This window comes from Peromyscus maniculatus, chromosome 12, assembly GCF_049852395.1.
Source record: "Peromyscus maniculatus bairdii isolate BWxNUB_F1_BW_parent chromosome 12, HU_Pman_BW_mat_3.1, whole genome shotgun sequence".
NCBI lineage: Eukaryota > Metazoa > Chordata > Mammalia > Rodentia > Cricetidae > Peromyscus > Peromyscus maniculatus.
The window spans coordinates 47,377,244-47,391,836 of NC_134863.1; the positions used below are offsets into that span (position 1 = coordinate 47,377,244).

General features: G+C 43.6%; 2 protein-coding genes across 11 annotated transcripts in view; both read right to left on the bottom strand.

Moving 5' to 3' along the window:
* Positions 1-4,136, bottom strand: part of Nit2 (nitrilase family member 2) — a 28,848-nt gene extending 24,712 nt beyond the window's left edge. For 4 of the 7 annotated variants that reach the window (XR_013043783.1, XM_076549054.1, XM_076549053.1 and 1 more), the window contains exons 1-4: positions 3,129-3,327; positions 2,569-2,687; positions 1,048-1,168; positions 6-94 (exon numbers count right to left, since the gene is read on the bottom strand). Coding sequence is in view for 6 of the 7 variants with exons in the window: in XM_076549054.1 (XP_076405169.1) it covers positions 6-94; positions 1,048-1,168; positions 2,569-2,687; positions 3,129-3,312 (513 nt within the window). In the remaining variant the exon portion in view is untranslated. The other 3 variants (XM_076549055.1, XM_006995763.4, XM_042259441.2) reach the window with 3 other exon arrangements.
* A 1,784-nt stretch (positions 4,137-5,920) lies between these two features.
* The window catches only part of Tbc1d23 (TBC1 domain family member 23), a 57,876-nt gene continuing 49,203 nt past the window's right edge, over positions 5,921-14,593 (bottom strand). For all 4 annotated transcript variants that reach the window (XM_006995764.4, XM_006995765.4, XM_042259442.2 and 1 more), the window contains 4 exons: positions 13,671-13,759; positions 10,056-10,191; positions 8,786-8,980; positions 5,921-7,532 (listed from right to left, as the gene is read on the bottom strand). In XM_006995764.4, coding sequence (XP_006995826.3) covers positions 7,451-7,532; positions 8,786-8,980; positions 10,056-10,191; positions 13,671-13,759 — 502 coding nt within the window. In that variant the 3' untranslated portion in view covers positions 5,921-7,450. The remainder of the gene's footprint in view (positions 7,533-8,785; positions 8,981-10,055; positions 10,192-13,670; positions 13,760-14,593) is intronic.

A 14,593-nucleotide genomic window follows, 5' to 3' on the forward strand; every position in this document is an offset into this window, starting at 1 on the left:
CTCACCTTTCTGTGCTTTACCAATAAACTCCCATCGGGCCCAAACACAGCACAGGTGTTGTACAGCTTCCCAGCATCCTCTTCAGGGATGGAGCCTTTCATTGAGGGAAAGATACAGTCACTCCAAACAATAACAAAAAAGAATGGGCCAATAACTTTGTGATGCTAGGTAAGGCCCTGGGAAATAGTCACTTGGTCCAATAATAAACTTTATTCCAAGCATTCTTTTTCCTCCTTGAATATACGTCAGTGACTAAACTCCAAATTATTGATACACTACAATTAGGCCAGACGTCACAGGAAGGTTTAAAAAATAACTAAACTGGCCCTGAAATCCAGCCACAACATTTCGCAACAGTTAATATGTAACATTAGAGCAAAATCCGGAATTCCTCATTGCTCAAATTCAGCATCTTACAACAAAACTGAATCCCAGAGCCCCCATGATAAGAATGTTAAGATACAAGTCTTTCTCCATCACAGAACCAATTCGATACACATTGCCACCACCTATTCATTCCTAATCCTTAATAATCATGACACAAAATAACCTTGTTCATTATATTTATTGAACCTCTGGAGGTTTACTATGCGTCCTCCCTCCCCGCCCCCCCCCCCCAATCAGCACATAGAACACAGGTAAGGTTTCTCTTGCCACATTCTATCTAGTCACACTCCTTTTACAGGGAAAGTTATCAGGATCAGTTTGGTGTGTTTCTTTCTATGGTATTTGCTAGGCCTTTTACATACATAACTCCCTGAGAGAGCATATCTTTTGTGGGGGAGATTAATCTAAGTGGGCAAATTCTGTTCATCATCATGCTGAACTTGCATATTTTACACTTAGTGTTTCTTGAAGTGTATCCCAAGCTGACGTTGAACTTACAATCCTCCTGCCTCTGCTTTCCAAGGGCTGGGATTATAGGTGGATGCCACCATCCCTGGCAACCTCATTCTTTTCAAGGGCTGAAATGTGTTAGTTTAAATGTAACAAAAGGCATTCTAATGTTTTTAACGTTTAGATGTTACCCCACATGGAAGGAATTACCTCCAATGAGATAAACACTATTCTCCTTTGCTGCTTCAGAGAGCTTCTGTGTGGACTCTCCGGGAATCTTCTCTGCATATTCAGGGAAGTAGTTTGTTCCGTATGGAGAATTAAAGCATTCCTAGATTAATGTTAGAAGAGAAAAAGGGTGATGATGGGGGGCAAACCATTCCAAATTCTGTAGAAAGTGGAAGCACACTACCTCCCACTCTGGTCCTGTGTGAGCAGATACAACACCTCTAGGAAAAGACCTAAGGCTAAACAGCGCGCAATCAAAGGCAGACAGGTAATTAGCCCGGTGAGGACGGAGGAAACAGACCGGTTATTCTGGTGACCCTGGCAGACGGCTAGACCTGGAGACGGTCGAATGACCAGTTTTTGGACATCCAGGCCCACCGTAGCTCAGGTTTATTCTGTGATTTTGGATACTGAGGTGAATTCTGGAGTTCAGAATTATCCTAAGTTTGTACAGCAACAAAACTTAGGCATAAAACGTTCTGAAAGGTACAGAAGTGACGACGCTTTACTCACTGTAGACAAGCTGTTTCTAATCCCATCTTGGCACTGTCCTCGTGATTCCATGATGGCTCTCATGGACGGGAAAAGTGGGTGAGGATGAAACAAGGACAGGGATGGGACACCAAGGACAATGACCCCAACACACACACACACACACACACACACACACACACACACAGCACACAGCTGCCTTCAACAGTTCTCTGACACCTTTAATCCCAACACAACAGAGAGGCAGGCGGATCTCTGAGTTCGAGGCTACCCTGTTCTACAGAGAGTTTCGGGATAGCCAGGGCTACACAGAGAAACCCTGTCAAGAAAAAGAGAGGGGGGTGGGGAGATGAGAGAGAGAGGGGGGAGGGGAGGGGAGGGAAGGGGAGGGGAGGGGAGGGGAGGGGAGGGGAGGAAGAAAAAAGTGGACTTCTGTAGAATGACATCCAAGACTGACTGATCTCTGGCCTCTCAGGGAGTGTATACACACACACACACACACACACACACACACACACACACACACACACACACACACGAAATTAATAAGATTCCCTTTGTTAATGATTCCTGCTTATCCAGGAACTCCAAGGCTGACCCTGTACTTACCTTCCATCAAATATGGCACATGATACAACCTTCAACCAAAGGCTCAAAACAATTTTTTCAAAAAATGCTAAAACAGCATGGTCTGACCTGAGCTTAAACATGACAACTACAGCAAAGCCTTCGCTGTGTAAGGAACAAAGCACGCATTCAGCCCCTGAGAGCGTTACCTTGAGGTAACGCCCCTGAAATTTTGTATTCCTCATCTGAACAGAGCAGGTGATCCTGTTAGACATCTTACGACAAAGACCCCTGCTAGTCTTTGTGATAGATGAGACAAACACGGAACAATACTAGGGTTCCAAAAGACACCTCTGGAGGTGGGGCACATGAGGACCTCCACTGGCAAGCAAGACTGAGGCAGGTCCCCGGCTCCTAGAGAGGGCCGGCCGCCCCCATACTTACCGGCAGGGAGACCACTTTGGCACCTTGCTTGGCTGCCTCCCGGACTAGGCTACAAGCCCGGGCAATGTTATCCGATTTAACGGAAGAAACGTGAAGCTGGATGAGCGCCAATCGGAAAGCTGAGGAAAAAGACAAAAGCAAGCCGTCGTCAGATCGGCCCAAGTTCGGAGAGAACCAGGATTCCCAAAGAGGGCATCTGGCAACGTTTGGACATGGTATTGATTGTCACAACTACGGACAATCTAAAGGATAAATTACATCACCGACACTGACAAAACTTGGCTTCTGATGAAGGCCAGAATTGTCCTTAAAAGTATTAAAAACTACGATCTCTCATTCCTTGGTTTATCCTAAATATGGTAAAGGAAACTACGATTCGCCCTGAATGCCTTTTATTGAGCAGTGCCAGAATCTGGATTAAAAACAAAAGAAACCCAAACCCGGCCTTACTCTCAGGCTGACACACCCGAGCTGTCACCAGAGTTCACACAAACTCACTAAGGTCCCCCGCCCCGAACCTAAGAAGCTGGGCTGTCTCTGTTTCTGAGGGATAAACGCACTACGATCTAGCTTCCACTCTCCCTCCAGCCACTGTAGGGGTGAGGTCCCGACCCAGGCTCGGGGCTGGTGGAAAGCGCCCTCTGCAGGCTGGAGCAGGGAACCCCGCCACTGGAGTGCTCCGAGGGCCGGACTTGTGGCTTCACCTCCACAATTGAAGATCCTGGCTGTCCCAATAACCACCATACATTGATATGATAATGATAATGACCCAAGGGGGAGGGACGCAAACCACCCCGAGGGAAGGGCCCAGTATGGGGACAACATTTAAGTGCGCATGCCAGGTCGTTGCACCGATAAGCATTTACAGACCAGGAAGCTGGCTGTGGGAAATCCGCACCAAGTCCCTGGACCAACCAAGTGGCCCTTGAGGCTAACAGATGAAATGTGAAGTTCGAGAGGCGACTAACAACCCTCTGTTAGGCGAGGGAGTTAGGGCCACGAAATGTGAAACCACCACCCACCCCCACAGCTCTGGGACCCGCAGCGGGAGCAGATCCTCCGACTCAGGACGACTGGCGCGGAGACCTGCGCTCGCACGGCGGCCTGCGCTCGCACGGCCGGCGGCCCCGCTAGCCGGAGCTTCCCGGAGCAGCCCTGGCTCCGAGCGATCTGAGCTACCGGCAAGGCGGACCGGGGCACGCAGAGGCCCAGCCGGCTCATCTGCACCGCCGCACCGAAGCCTCCGCTCCCCCGGGGGAGCTCGACGACCAGGCCGCGAGGCACTTACTAGCCATGGCTCTTCTCCGGTGCACCGAGCGCGACGGGGAACGCGACCAGTCAATCCAGTGGCCGAGCGCGGGAGGCGGGGCCCAGCAACGCGCAGAGGGGGCGTGGCCCAGGGGCGGGGCCTTGATGAGTTTGGAGCATTAGGTGTCTATGACCTTTGTTATTTTGTGCTGTTGCAGTGCTGGTCAGTAAGCCTCTGGCTTTGCACTTGTTGATTATCTGTCTACCACTGGGCTACCTCCTTGCCCAGGCTCTGCACTAAAAATGGCTCACTCTTTGCGCTTGGATACATTAAAGAGAAAGGGATAATTACAAATTCTTTAAATAAGGCCTTCAGAAGGAAGGGCAAAGAGGAGCAGCCTACATTATGGTGGTGTGCCTTAAATGGTTAAGGAGTGGTACCTTTTGGTAGAAAGGCTCTTTATGTGGTAATAAGGACTGAAGTGTCAGGTTGGGTCACAGCGGGGGTCAGAGTAATGAATGCTACATGCTGACAGACGTGAGGTGGTGCACCTGGTTGATTCAGGCCAGCAGACTTCAGAAGCTTGCTCAGAAAGTGTCAGGTTGAGAGTTGGTGCTGTGCAGTTCTAAGATATGACGTTTGTGTTTATTACTTAGTTCGCTGTTTTGATTCATTTGGGGGCTTTTCTGGTTTTCAGACAGGGTCTCAGGTAACCCACACTGCCTTTTAAGGTATTATGTAGCTGAGGCCGGCCTTGACTCCCGAATGCAGGGATTGAGTCGTGTACCACACCCCCAGCTACACTGCTTTCTAACTTTTGCAGTGGTGGGGTGAAAGTGCATACCTTTTCACATTTGCAGAGCTGGAAGCAAGGGGACTGGAGAGCTGGAACAAGACAGAAACCAAATGCCTGGAGATCAAATCCCCCAAAAGAAAACTTAGCCAAAAGAGCATGGGGGTGGGGGGGTTTGAGCCTTTACAAACTTTGGGGTGTAGCATGGGGGGGGGTAGGCAGAGAGCCAGAAACAACAGTTTAAAAGGGTCAAAGCAGGGGTTGGAGAGATGGCTCAGTGGTTAAGAGCACTTACTGCTCCTGTAGAGGACCTGGGTTTGGTTCCCAGCACCCACGTCATATCTCAAAGGGATCCCAGAATCATCTAAGAACCTGGGGACATCGTGGAAGAGGGTAAAGAATGAATGTGTGAGCCTAAAGGTGTGTGTGAGTGAGTGTTGCAGTATGACCTTATTTCATCCAGGTATAACATATTCACCCCATCTCCATCTTACACTAGAAACTGCATTGGCCTGGTAGCCACAGCAACTATTAGAGAGGTTGCCAGGTCTATGGAAATGGATCTTGAAAGGAAAAGTATCTGCTTAAGACCCCCCAAGGCCAAGTTCTCAGCACAAAGGAGATTCGTTTTCCCCAGAGGGACAGAGGGCAGAAACTAAGAGACCAACACTGGAGACAGAGGACAAGGGAAGGGAACAAGGGAGAAGGGGGAGGGGTATCTGCCCCAGAGGGACAAAGGACTGCCTCTCTCTGGATAGAGAGGAGACAGATGTGGTCCAGAGGTGAATGGCAGTTTATAGAGGTTCAGGGTAAACCCTGTGTTAAGATGAGGTGTTTAATTTTAATTGGCATGTTAATGAGGTGAGCCAGGGGGCGTTTGATTGCTTGACTTCAGTACTTTGATAGCTGGACCTTGGTAGTCAGCCTCAGGAGGAGGAAGTAGCCAAATAAGGAGAAAGACCTTAGTGGCCAGCTTTAGGGATGTAATCTAACGGTTTTTTGAAAAGCAGGAATGGGAGAGAAGGGCAAGGCCTGCCGGAACCATGCCTGCCACGCTTAAGCTGGCCAGAGTCCTTTTAGATCTATTGATCTGTCCTAGTAAAAAGAGGAGGGTAGGGTCACAGGACTGAGCTCATCATCCTCCTGCCTCAGTATTATTCTTTAATAGCTGGGACTATGAGCACCCCAGCACCCATAAGGTGTCATTAGTTTTAAGCTACCTAAGGTGCATGAACAGAAATAGGAATATAGCAGAAATGCTTACTCTGCAGATAAAATACAAATAAAAAAAGGACAGCCTTGAGAACAAGTTTTGAGCAAACTGTATCAGTTTATTTACAATTGTAATTTATAAACAGTAACACAAACATCTTTACATTAATATTATGAAAAAAAGTCCCATAGCTGAGATGGTTGAAAAATGAGACTTCAGGACATTTCAAAGAGGGTGTCAAGAAAATGGAAAAAATGCAATACAATACTTTGGGGAAAGAGTTATAAATATCAAGTACTGCACAGGTGCAATTTCATGCAAATGTCTTCAACCACTCAAATAAACTGTTTTTATTTAGGTATCAGAATAAGGTTCTTTAATTGTGTTATCTTTTATTCACTTGATTTCCATTAAGCAAATTAAAACAACTGGCTACTAGTGGGGTCATCTAGATATTTCTATCAGCCAACCCCTCAACGAAAATCTATTACGTTTTATGACATGGCAGGTTATAGTTACTATTTTTCAAACAGATTTTATGAAAATCATCCCATGGTCCAAAAGATGTTTCTGGATCTCTCATCACATGTGACTCATCTGGGCCACAGAAATTAATCTGAGCAAGCTGCAAAATACAGCAGACTGCTTCAGTTTGTCAGAATGAAAATCGTTTCAACAACTGACATTTTTACTGAGAAGACAAAACCAAAAGAACATTTTTAGAAAGTGATATAAAAACACTGCAATTTCTATGGCTCTCTGATTCTCTGTCTTTTTTTAAACTGGACATTAGTGTGGTCACAGGCGATCATCTCAAGAAGGCTAAATCAGAGCAGTCAAAACACTCTGAAATATCCTAAACCAAATGGTCCATGTAATCAAGACCAATGACATTTTACAGATACCCTTCTGTCCCCCCAATGCTAATCTGAACCTTAGCATGCCTGCTTACTTCTAATGCTGTTAACTGTTCCTTAGCACCACGGGGATGGAGCTTAGGATCTCTGAGGCAATCAGTGGACAAGTCATTACCTACTGGAGTGAAGATGAGTGAAACTGATGCTGCAGTGTTTCACTGGGGCTCGATTCTGAATCGGCTACAATCTCCATTCATTCCATTAAACAGACTTCAATCTTTTCAAGAACAGAAACAGTGAGCTAGTTATTAATCTATACTTTCAATGTTCTGATATTGCTCACTGCAGCAAAACTCAATGTAGCAATTAACTCGCTTCAACTAAATCTATCTCTAAACTTCAGTGAAGACATTGCAAATATGTATGTGTACAGTTGTTTTAAAACCTGAAGATGATGCATGTCCCTTAAAACAGCTCTTCAAAACAGAACTGCATTCTGTGCCCTTGGTCCATAGGGCACAAGGCCAGTTACTTCAAAGTCATTTAATAACTGGCCTTTATAATAAATCATTTTATAAAACCAAAGATGCAAAAGAAATTTTTAAAAAAGTGTACCCATCCCGAGATTGATTACAATAATTTGCACTTAGACCCTCTACTCAGGCATCCTCATGAGCAAATGAAAGGTCTCTGGTTAGTATTGAGTCAGGAAATATATTTTCATGTTTCTCTTGGTTGCCATAATTTCACTTAAATAACTTTCTTTTACATTAACTTTCCAAAGCATCCAACACTTTCATGATCTGCTGTTTTATGGCTCTGGTAGCATCTCCTGCATTTGGAATCAAATACCTATGGGAGAAAAAAAAATACAGACGCGTATTAATACAGCTCCTTCTCCAGTACCATTTCTGCCTGCATGCTGCCATGTCCTGCTATGAGGATAATGGACTAAACCTCTGAAACTATAAGCTACCCAATTAAATGTTTTCCTTGTAAGAGTTGCCATGGTCATGGTGTCTCTTCACAGCAATAGAAGCCCTAAGACACATGCTGTCTAGTACAGATGAAATTCAATCGGCTACAGTTATAATTTTGTTTCAGCATCCAATTCCAAAGACAATGACAACTCCAGTACTTGCTAGTTTGACCTTAAGCAAAATATTAAGTTGTTGGAAACAGATTCAAACCACCCTCCACTTACCACGTTTTGATGATGGAAAATAAAATACCAATTTAGCACTCTAAGACAAATTCAGTACACTGAAAAGTCAGCATTTAGTATAGCAGTTGTATAATTCTTTTCCTAAAAAAGTTCACTTGTGTATGTGCATGTGTGTCTACACACATGGGCAGGCATGCATACATGCATGTGTGAATCTGTGTAGGTCTGTGTACACAGAGAGCAGAAGAGGGTGCTGGATGTCTTGCAGGTGGAGGTACAGCATCTGTGAGCCACTGGACATGGCTTCTAGGTGCTGGAAACTGAACTCGAGGCCTCAAGCACAGAGCAGGGTCTCTACTGTTGCAGCATGTCTTACTGCTTTGTTTATTTTGATGTTACACTGATTTTGTGTGGAGGGCGCTCATAGAGTGTTAAGTGGAGGTCAAGAGAGTTGGGTGTCCTTCTACCATGTGGATCCCAGGGACTGAACTCAGGTTGTCAGGCTTGGCGACGAGTGCCTTTATCTGCTTAGCCATCTCTCCTAACCTCTTGATTATTCCTGATGATGTCAAAAAGTTTCTGAAATTTGCTACAGCATTTCTGAACTCATGCATCAGTGTTGAAGCCACCAATGACCAAGTATTAGGAAGAGAGTGACAACGGGCACCGTCACCAGAGGGGAGTGCTTCACAGTCCTATTCCAACACCCACTCACCAAAATCAAGAGGCAACTGGTTAATGATTTACATTCATTAAATATAAAATATAAAATATATAATATAAAATTATATTTTATATTATAAAATATATATTATATATAATATAAAAACATATATTATATAATATAAAATATATAATATATAATATTTATATATAAATATATAATATATAATATATAATATATATAAAAATATATATATACAATATAAAAACATCTTACCTTTCAATAGCCAAGATTTCTATCCCGGAAGCACTGCTATTTCCATACTTGAAGGTAATCAGCTCGGGATGCTTTTTTTTGGACGTAATTTTAACTACAGAATTTAGTGCTTGTCGAGACTGGATGTAAGCCAGTCCTTTCCGAGAAAGAATCTCCCTTAAGCAGTACATATGTGTTGCAGTTACCAGCAGGTGACTTGAAAGAAAGAAGTTTAAATGAATGGGATTCAAAGCGGACATGTTATTTCAACAGCTCCAGTGTAAGAAAATTCAACTTTAAAAGACATGATTTTTGAGTTAGCTATGAAGCTACTCTATAAACAAGCTACATATTTTTCTTTAATTTTATGCAAAATTGTTTTGTTAACAGATAATACCACAACTATTTAAGAGTTCTATAGTAAGAAGTCCAGTATAATATATAAATAATTTTTAACTCCAATGGACTATCCTGCCATTCTCAAAAGTTTTAACAGGATTCTCTACAAAGTATTCTCTGCCTATACACCATGGTCAATATCGAAGGCCACTAAGCAAGTGTTGGGTTTCCTTACATATTTTATAATATTCTGCAACTAAATCCTGAAGGCAAAATGGGCATAGATTAAACAACAACAACAGAAAACCTCTAAACTCTTATATCTTAGCTCGTAACTTTTAACATAATAATAATATAAATTATCAGACGTGCCTAGACTATGAAACACTTTACAAGATAACTGGCCTAGACTCCTGAAGAGAAGAGTTTGTGGGAGAGAGGTCAAGTTCAACCATACACTGGACGAGATGAGCACTGACAGACAATGCAGTATGGACCCAGAAGAGAAAGGAGATTACCCAAGTTAACTTGGGAATACTGAAAATTCCAGGGTCTCAGTGTTGGGCAATATTAATTTAATAACATTCAGGTGAAGTAATGACATTGGAGTTATGTCAAAAAATGCTCTTATTCTTGGCTATCTATGCTGAAGCATTTAGGGGGAAGTAGAACATGTATAAGCTGCTTCTGAATGACCTGAGTGTGTGCTACGTTTATGGGGACCTGAAGGGATGCCAAAAGCTGGCATGTCCAGGAGAGGCATATCAAGGAGTTCAATATACTCAATGTTTTGTCTTGGAATTTTCAAAATGCAAATTACTTAAGAGACACTGAACACAAGTTGACAGTAGGAAATTATGTCATTTTGCACTTGAATAAAAGTCCTTTGCAATTACTTTTATATTAACTTCACCCAATTTGAGTTTACTTCTAAAGACATTTTCAAACGTACCTGGGAAACATATGTCCACTTTCCTTGACTTCTTTACAGGGAAAATGATGCTTGGTGTCTGGCTTGTTTATCCAGGTCTGAATGTTTACCACTTCCTTTCTGTCATCATCTGACATTGAAGAACTGTCAATTTCATCTGGGAAGAAAGAAGAGCGTTAACCAGGGCATCAGCAACTCAAACAGGTTTCTAAGCAACCTGACTTTTGTCGGTGTGTGTTGAACTCATGAGAAAGAGAGGGGGAAAAAGCCATCTAATCCTACTGGCTATATTACACAACAACTACTTTACGGTAAGAAAGTCAAGTCAGACTTGGGGTACATATTGAAGAGTTTTGATAAGGGTAACACAACTATGGTCTACCCTGTCAGCAATAAGCATCTCTCTTGAGGCAAAGGAGGCCACACTAAATTCAACCTGCATTACATCAGGAAAATATTTTTCATGGAAAAAAAAAAACCCACAACATTCTAATTATGTTTTTCTAATGTAAGAAAAAGGAATTACAGGTTCCTAGGGTTAATAGTTATAAGTGCTTCTCCCTTTGTACTTGTGTGTGTCCCTGTGAGTGCACATGTGTGTGCAAGCGCCTGTGGAGGTCAGAGGATAACCGCTGGTGTCAATTTTCAGAAGCCAACTACTTTCTATATTTTTGAATTTTTATATTTACTTATTTCCTTATCATTAAACTATCTGTTAGTTTTATTTATGTGCACGTGTGTGTCAGTGTATGCCATGTGTGGGGATACCTGTAGAGGACAGAACAAGCAGTCGTGAGCCACTTGACGTGGGTGCTGGGAAACAGGCTCAGGCCCTCTGGAAAAGCGGCAAGTGCTCTTAACCGCTGAGCCATCTCTCCAACCTGGTTCATTTTGTACATGCATGTGGGTGTGGGTGCTGGGTGTAGGTGCAGAGATTCTTTTGTAGGAATCAGGACTATCCTTCCATTCTGTGGGACCTGAAGTTACTCAAGTTACCATGCTTGGTAGCAAACAACTTTACCTGACAACCCATCTGACCTCTTCCCTCCCCTTTACAATCATCTTTCTTTTTTCTTTTCTTTCTTTCTTTCTCTCTCTTTTTTTCCCTTCACTTATATTCTCGAGACAGGGTTTCTCTGGGTATCTCTGGCTGTCCTGAAACTCTCTCTCTGTAGACTAGGCTGGTCTTGAACTCAGAGCTCTGCCTGCCTCTTCCTCCCGAGTGCTGGGATTAAACTCATGTGCCACCATGCCTGGCACAACCACTGTGGGGCGTTTACCCACCTACCCCACAGCTCCCCAGAGTTTTCTTGAGTGTGAGCAGCAGGAAATATTAGATAGAAGGATTTATATTACAGAGATAAACAGATAGAAAATAAAGGATAGCCACTAGAGGGCTTGGAACCTTTTCCAACGGGCCCCAACTGTCTGTGCCCCAGGGTATTTATAGAGACGCCAAGGGGTGGAGCAAAAGGCCTCTCCCCAGCACAGCCAAGTGCAGACCATCTCAGACACCTGCACTCAGGCCCGTGGTCCTAATCATCCTCTATGCGGACCTGCTGGGTAAAGCCATGAGGAACCCGAAAACAGGCTCCCACAAACCACCTTTCTTTTGGAAATAGGGTTTTCACTGGCCTGGCGCTCAGTAAGCAGACCAGGCTGGCTGGCCAGTGGACAAATTCAGAGATCCATATGTCTGCATTCTGGCTGCTGGGATTACCAGCATGGGCCACTGTAGTGACTAGTTTCATGACAACTTAGAGTAATTGTGAAAGAGAAAACCTCAACTGAGAAAATGTCCCAGTAGACGGGTCTAAGCAAGTGTGTGGTGAGTTTTCTTATTGATGACTGATGTGAGAAGGCCAGATCACTATATGCAGTGTCAGCCCTGGGCTGGTGGATCTGGGTGCTGTAAGAGAGCAGGCTGAGCAAACCATGAGAAGCAAGCCAGTAAGCAGCACTCCTCCCTGGCTTCTGCTTCAGGTCCTGCCTCCAGGTTCTGTCCTTGAGTCCCTGCCCTCAGTGATGGAGATGACCTGAGAGCGGCAGCAGGAAACAAGCCTTCCCTCCAAGCTGCTTTGATCACGCCATTTCATGCCAGCAACGGAAACCCTAACTAAGCCACCACGGTACCGTTCTTAAGTGGCAGAGGGGCCTGAACTCAGGTCCAAGCACTTGACTGACTGGGTTATCTCCCCAGTCCTTGCCCTCTGCTTTTTAATAACTAGTTCAAAATACAGACGATGCAAAAGAAAATGTCGTGTGTCAATATTCCAGCTTAAGTAGTAGTAAAGCCCTCACGGTATCACTCCCTAATCAGAGTCCCTTTACTGACAAGTACTGACCACCTCTGTGTGAACAGTTCTCCGTGTGTCTTTTCTGTCATCAATTTGCTCGTCTTAATAATGTGGGAATGTTTTGCAGTTCCCATGAGAGAGGCAATGTAATTACATCCATTCTCCTGTGCCTTCCTCTTCTCCCAAGACTGCTGCATTTACGCACACTGGCACATGTGGCCCAGTTTCCATATCATAAATATGTGTGTGTGCAGGGAAGCGTTAGACAGACCACAATCTACTCGTCCACTCGCCTCCACTCTGGCTCATGAAGGAAGCTGAGACAATCAGAAGGACAAATGCATAGCAACAGGAAGATGGCAACAGGGGGACCACGAAAGGACAAGGAAGTAACTAGAAATACACGTACTTCAATGCAGGTTTTCTAGCAGTCAACTCGGTGATAGTCATAAACATCAACTGTGCTTCTCTTTAGCAATCTTACTGCTAAGAGGTAACTCTCCAGATATACTTTCAAAGTTCATCTTGATATATGTATAAAAATGGAGCCACTTAAAACTGACAGAAATCAGAAAACTACTAGAGTTGAATCCTAAACTAGGCAAGCAGGTGATTATACATGATGAAGAGAGTAAACAGATAAGATGGGGTAAACATCAGGTGTTACTAAGTAGAAAGGACAATGGCATTTAGGAGTCTTTCCCTCATTTTTGTTCACATTAACATAACTTTTTCTAACTCAATGTACACATTAACTATGGTTATTTAATCACATAATTGAGGCTGTGGAATTATAAGTAAAATTGATAAACTGAACTTTGAAACACAAAGCCAATCCTAGGTGAGGTAACGCTTCCTGGTACCACAGTGCCATCTAGTGGCCTTGCAGGACCTTTGCAACTTCCTCCAGTCCCACAGATCTCAGGCTCCAGGGGGACGGGTGGGTGTGCAAACGGATTTAAATACAACCACGAGGGTTTGAATACAACTGCCACAAACTGCCTCTTAGCTGAAGACTCCTGTTAGCCGAGACCTATGCAAAACTTCTGCTTAGATTTTTAGTAGGCACAATTCAAGAATTCTAAAAACAAAGCATTACATTTCATAGCAGTAGCAAAATGACAGTTATGAAGTAGCAATGAAAACAATTTTATGGCTGGGGTCACCACAACATGAGGAACCGTATTAAAGGGCCAGAGTGTTAGGAAGGGTGAGAGCCACTGCCCTGACTTCCCGCTACAGCAGTCTGCTCTGTGAAGCGTCTGTGTTCCAGCCCCAGGATGACTGGCTGCCACCCGGGGAAGTGTGAAAGAGCCTGCACAGCAGTTTATTGCTCAACCTGTGTCGTACTCCTCTTCATCCCCAATGCTGAACACGGGCTTCACTCCACGGTAAGGCTTGCCCACTCGGTCGCTGCTGCTCACATGCCTGTATTCAAACAAGTTAAGGAAGAAAACATCACTAAGAAGAAATCAGAGTTTTAACTACTCAAATAAAATAGTTTTGCCCTTCACAGACCACGCATAGCTTCAGGACAACTATTCTAAGAAAAGTGAAAGAAGATAAATTATGTGGGCGAAAAGGCATTATGTCTAGCCAAGTTAAACAACTTCAATGCTCCTATTTGATCCAGTGCTCAGATGCTTCGGTGTCTGAGGAAGTTACCCTCTATGCTGTCCCCTCATTTGTAAAACAGTGGATTACTGTGAAAATTAACAAGCTATCCCTCTCCTTTCAAAGCTCCTAGAACAATCCCTGTCTACAGTGGGTGCTATGTACAGTTTACTGCACCGAGAACCCAGCAGGAAGGCTCAGCTCCTTTAGAAGCTGCAAGTTTCTCAGTTTTCCCCCTGTTTCCATCACTGCTGCTTCTGTTCTAGTCCATACCAAGATTCTACTTTTGCATGAATTAAAATGTTTCCGTAAAATACTACATGGTTATGGGAAATTGTTTCCTTTGTAGGAGAACTACCCACTACCAAAAAGACTAGAAGTGTTCTTTCTTCATCTACCATGAAAACACTCAATCTTCTGTTTTTCAAGAGTCTTAACCTGGGGGGGAGGGGGAATCTTCATTTAAATAGACTTATTAACTTTTAAATCAAGCCTCCTCAAAGCAAGCAAGCAAGCAAACACTGATTGAGTTTAGTATGACAGATCCTCTTAGAATTATAAATTAGGTTAACCTGTACTTAAAATTTTATTGATTTAAAAGTCAAAATTTTGTTAAAACATTTATTATTAATTATTATTATTGATTTT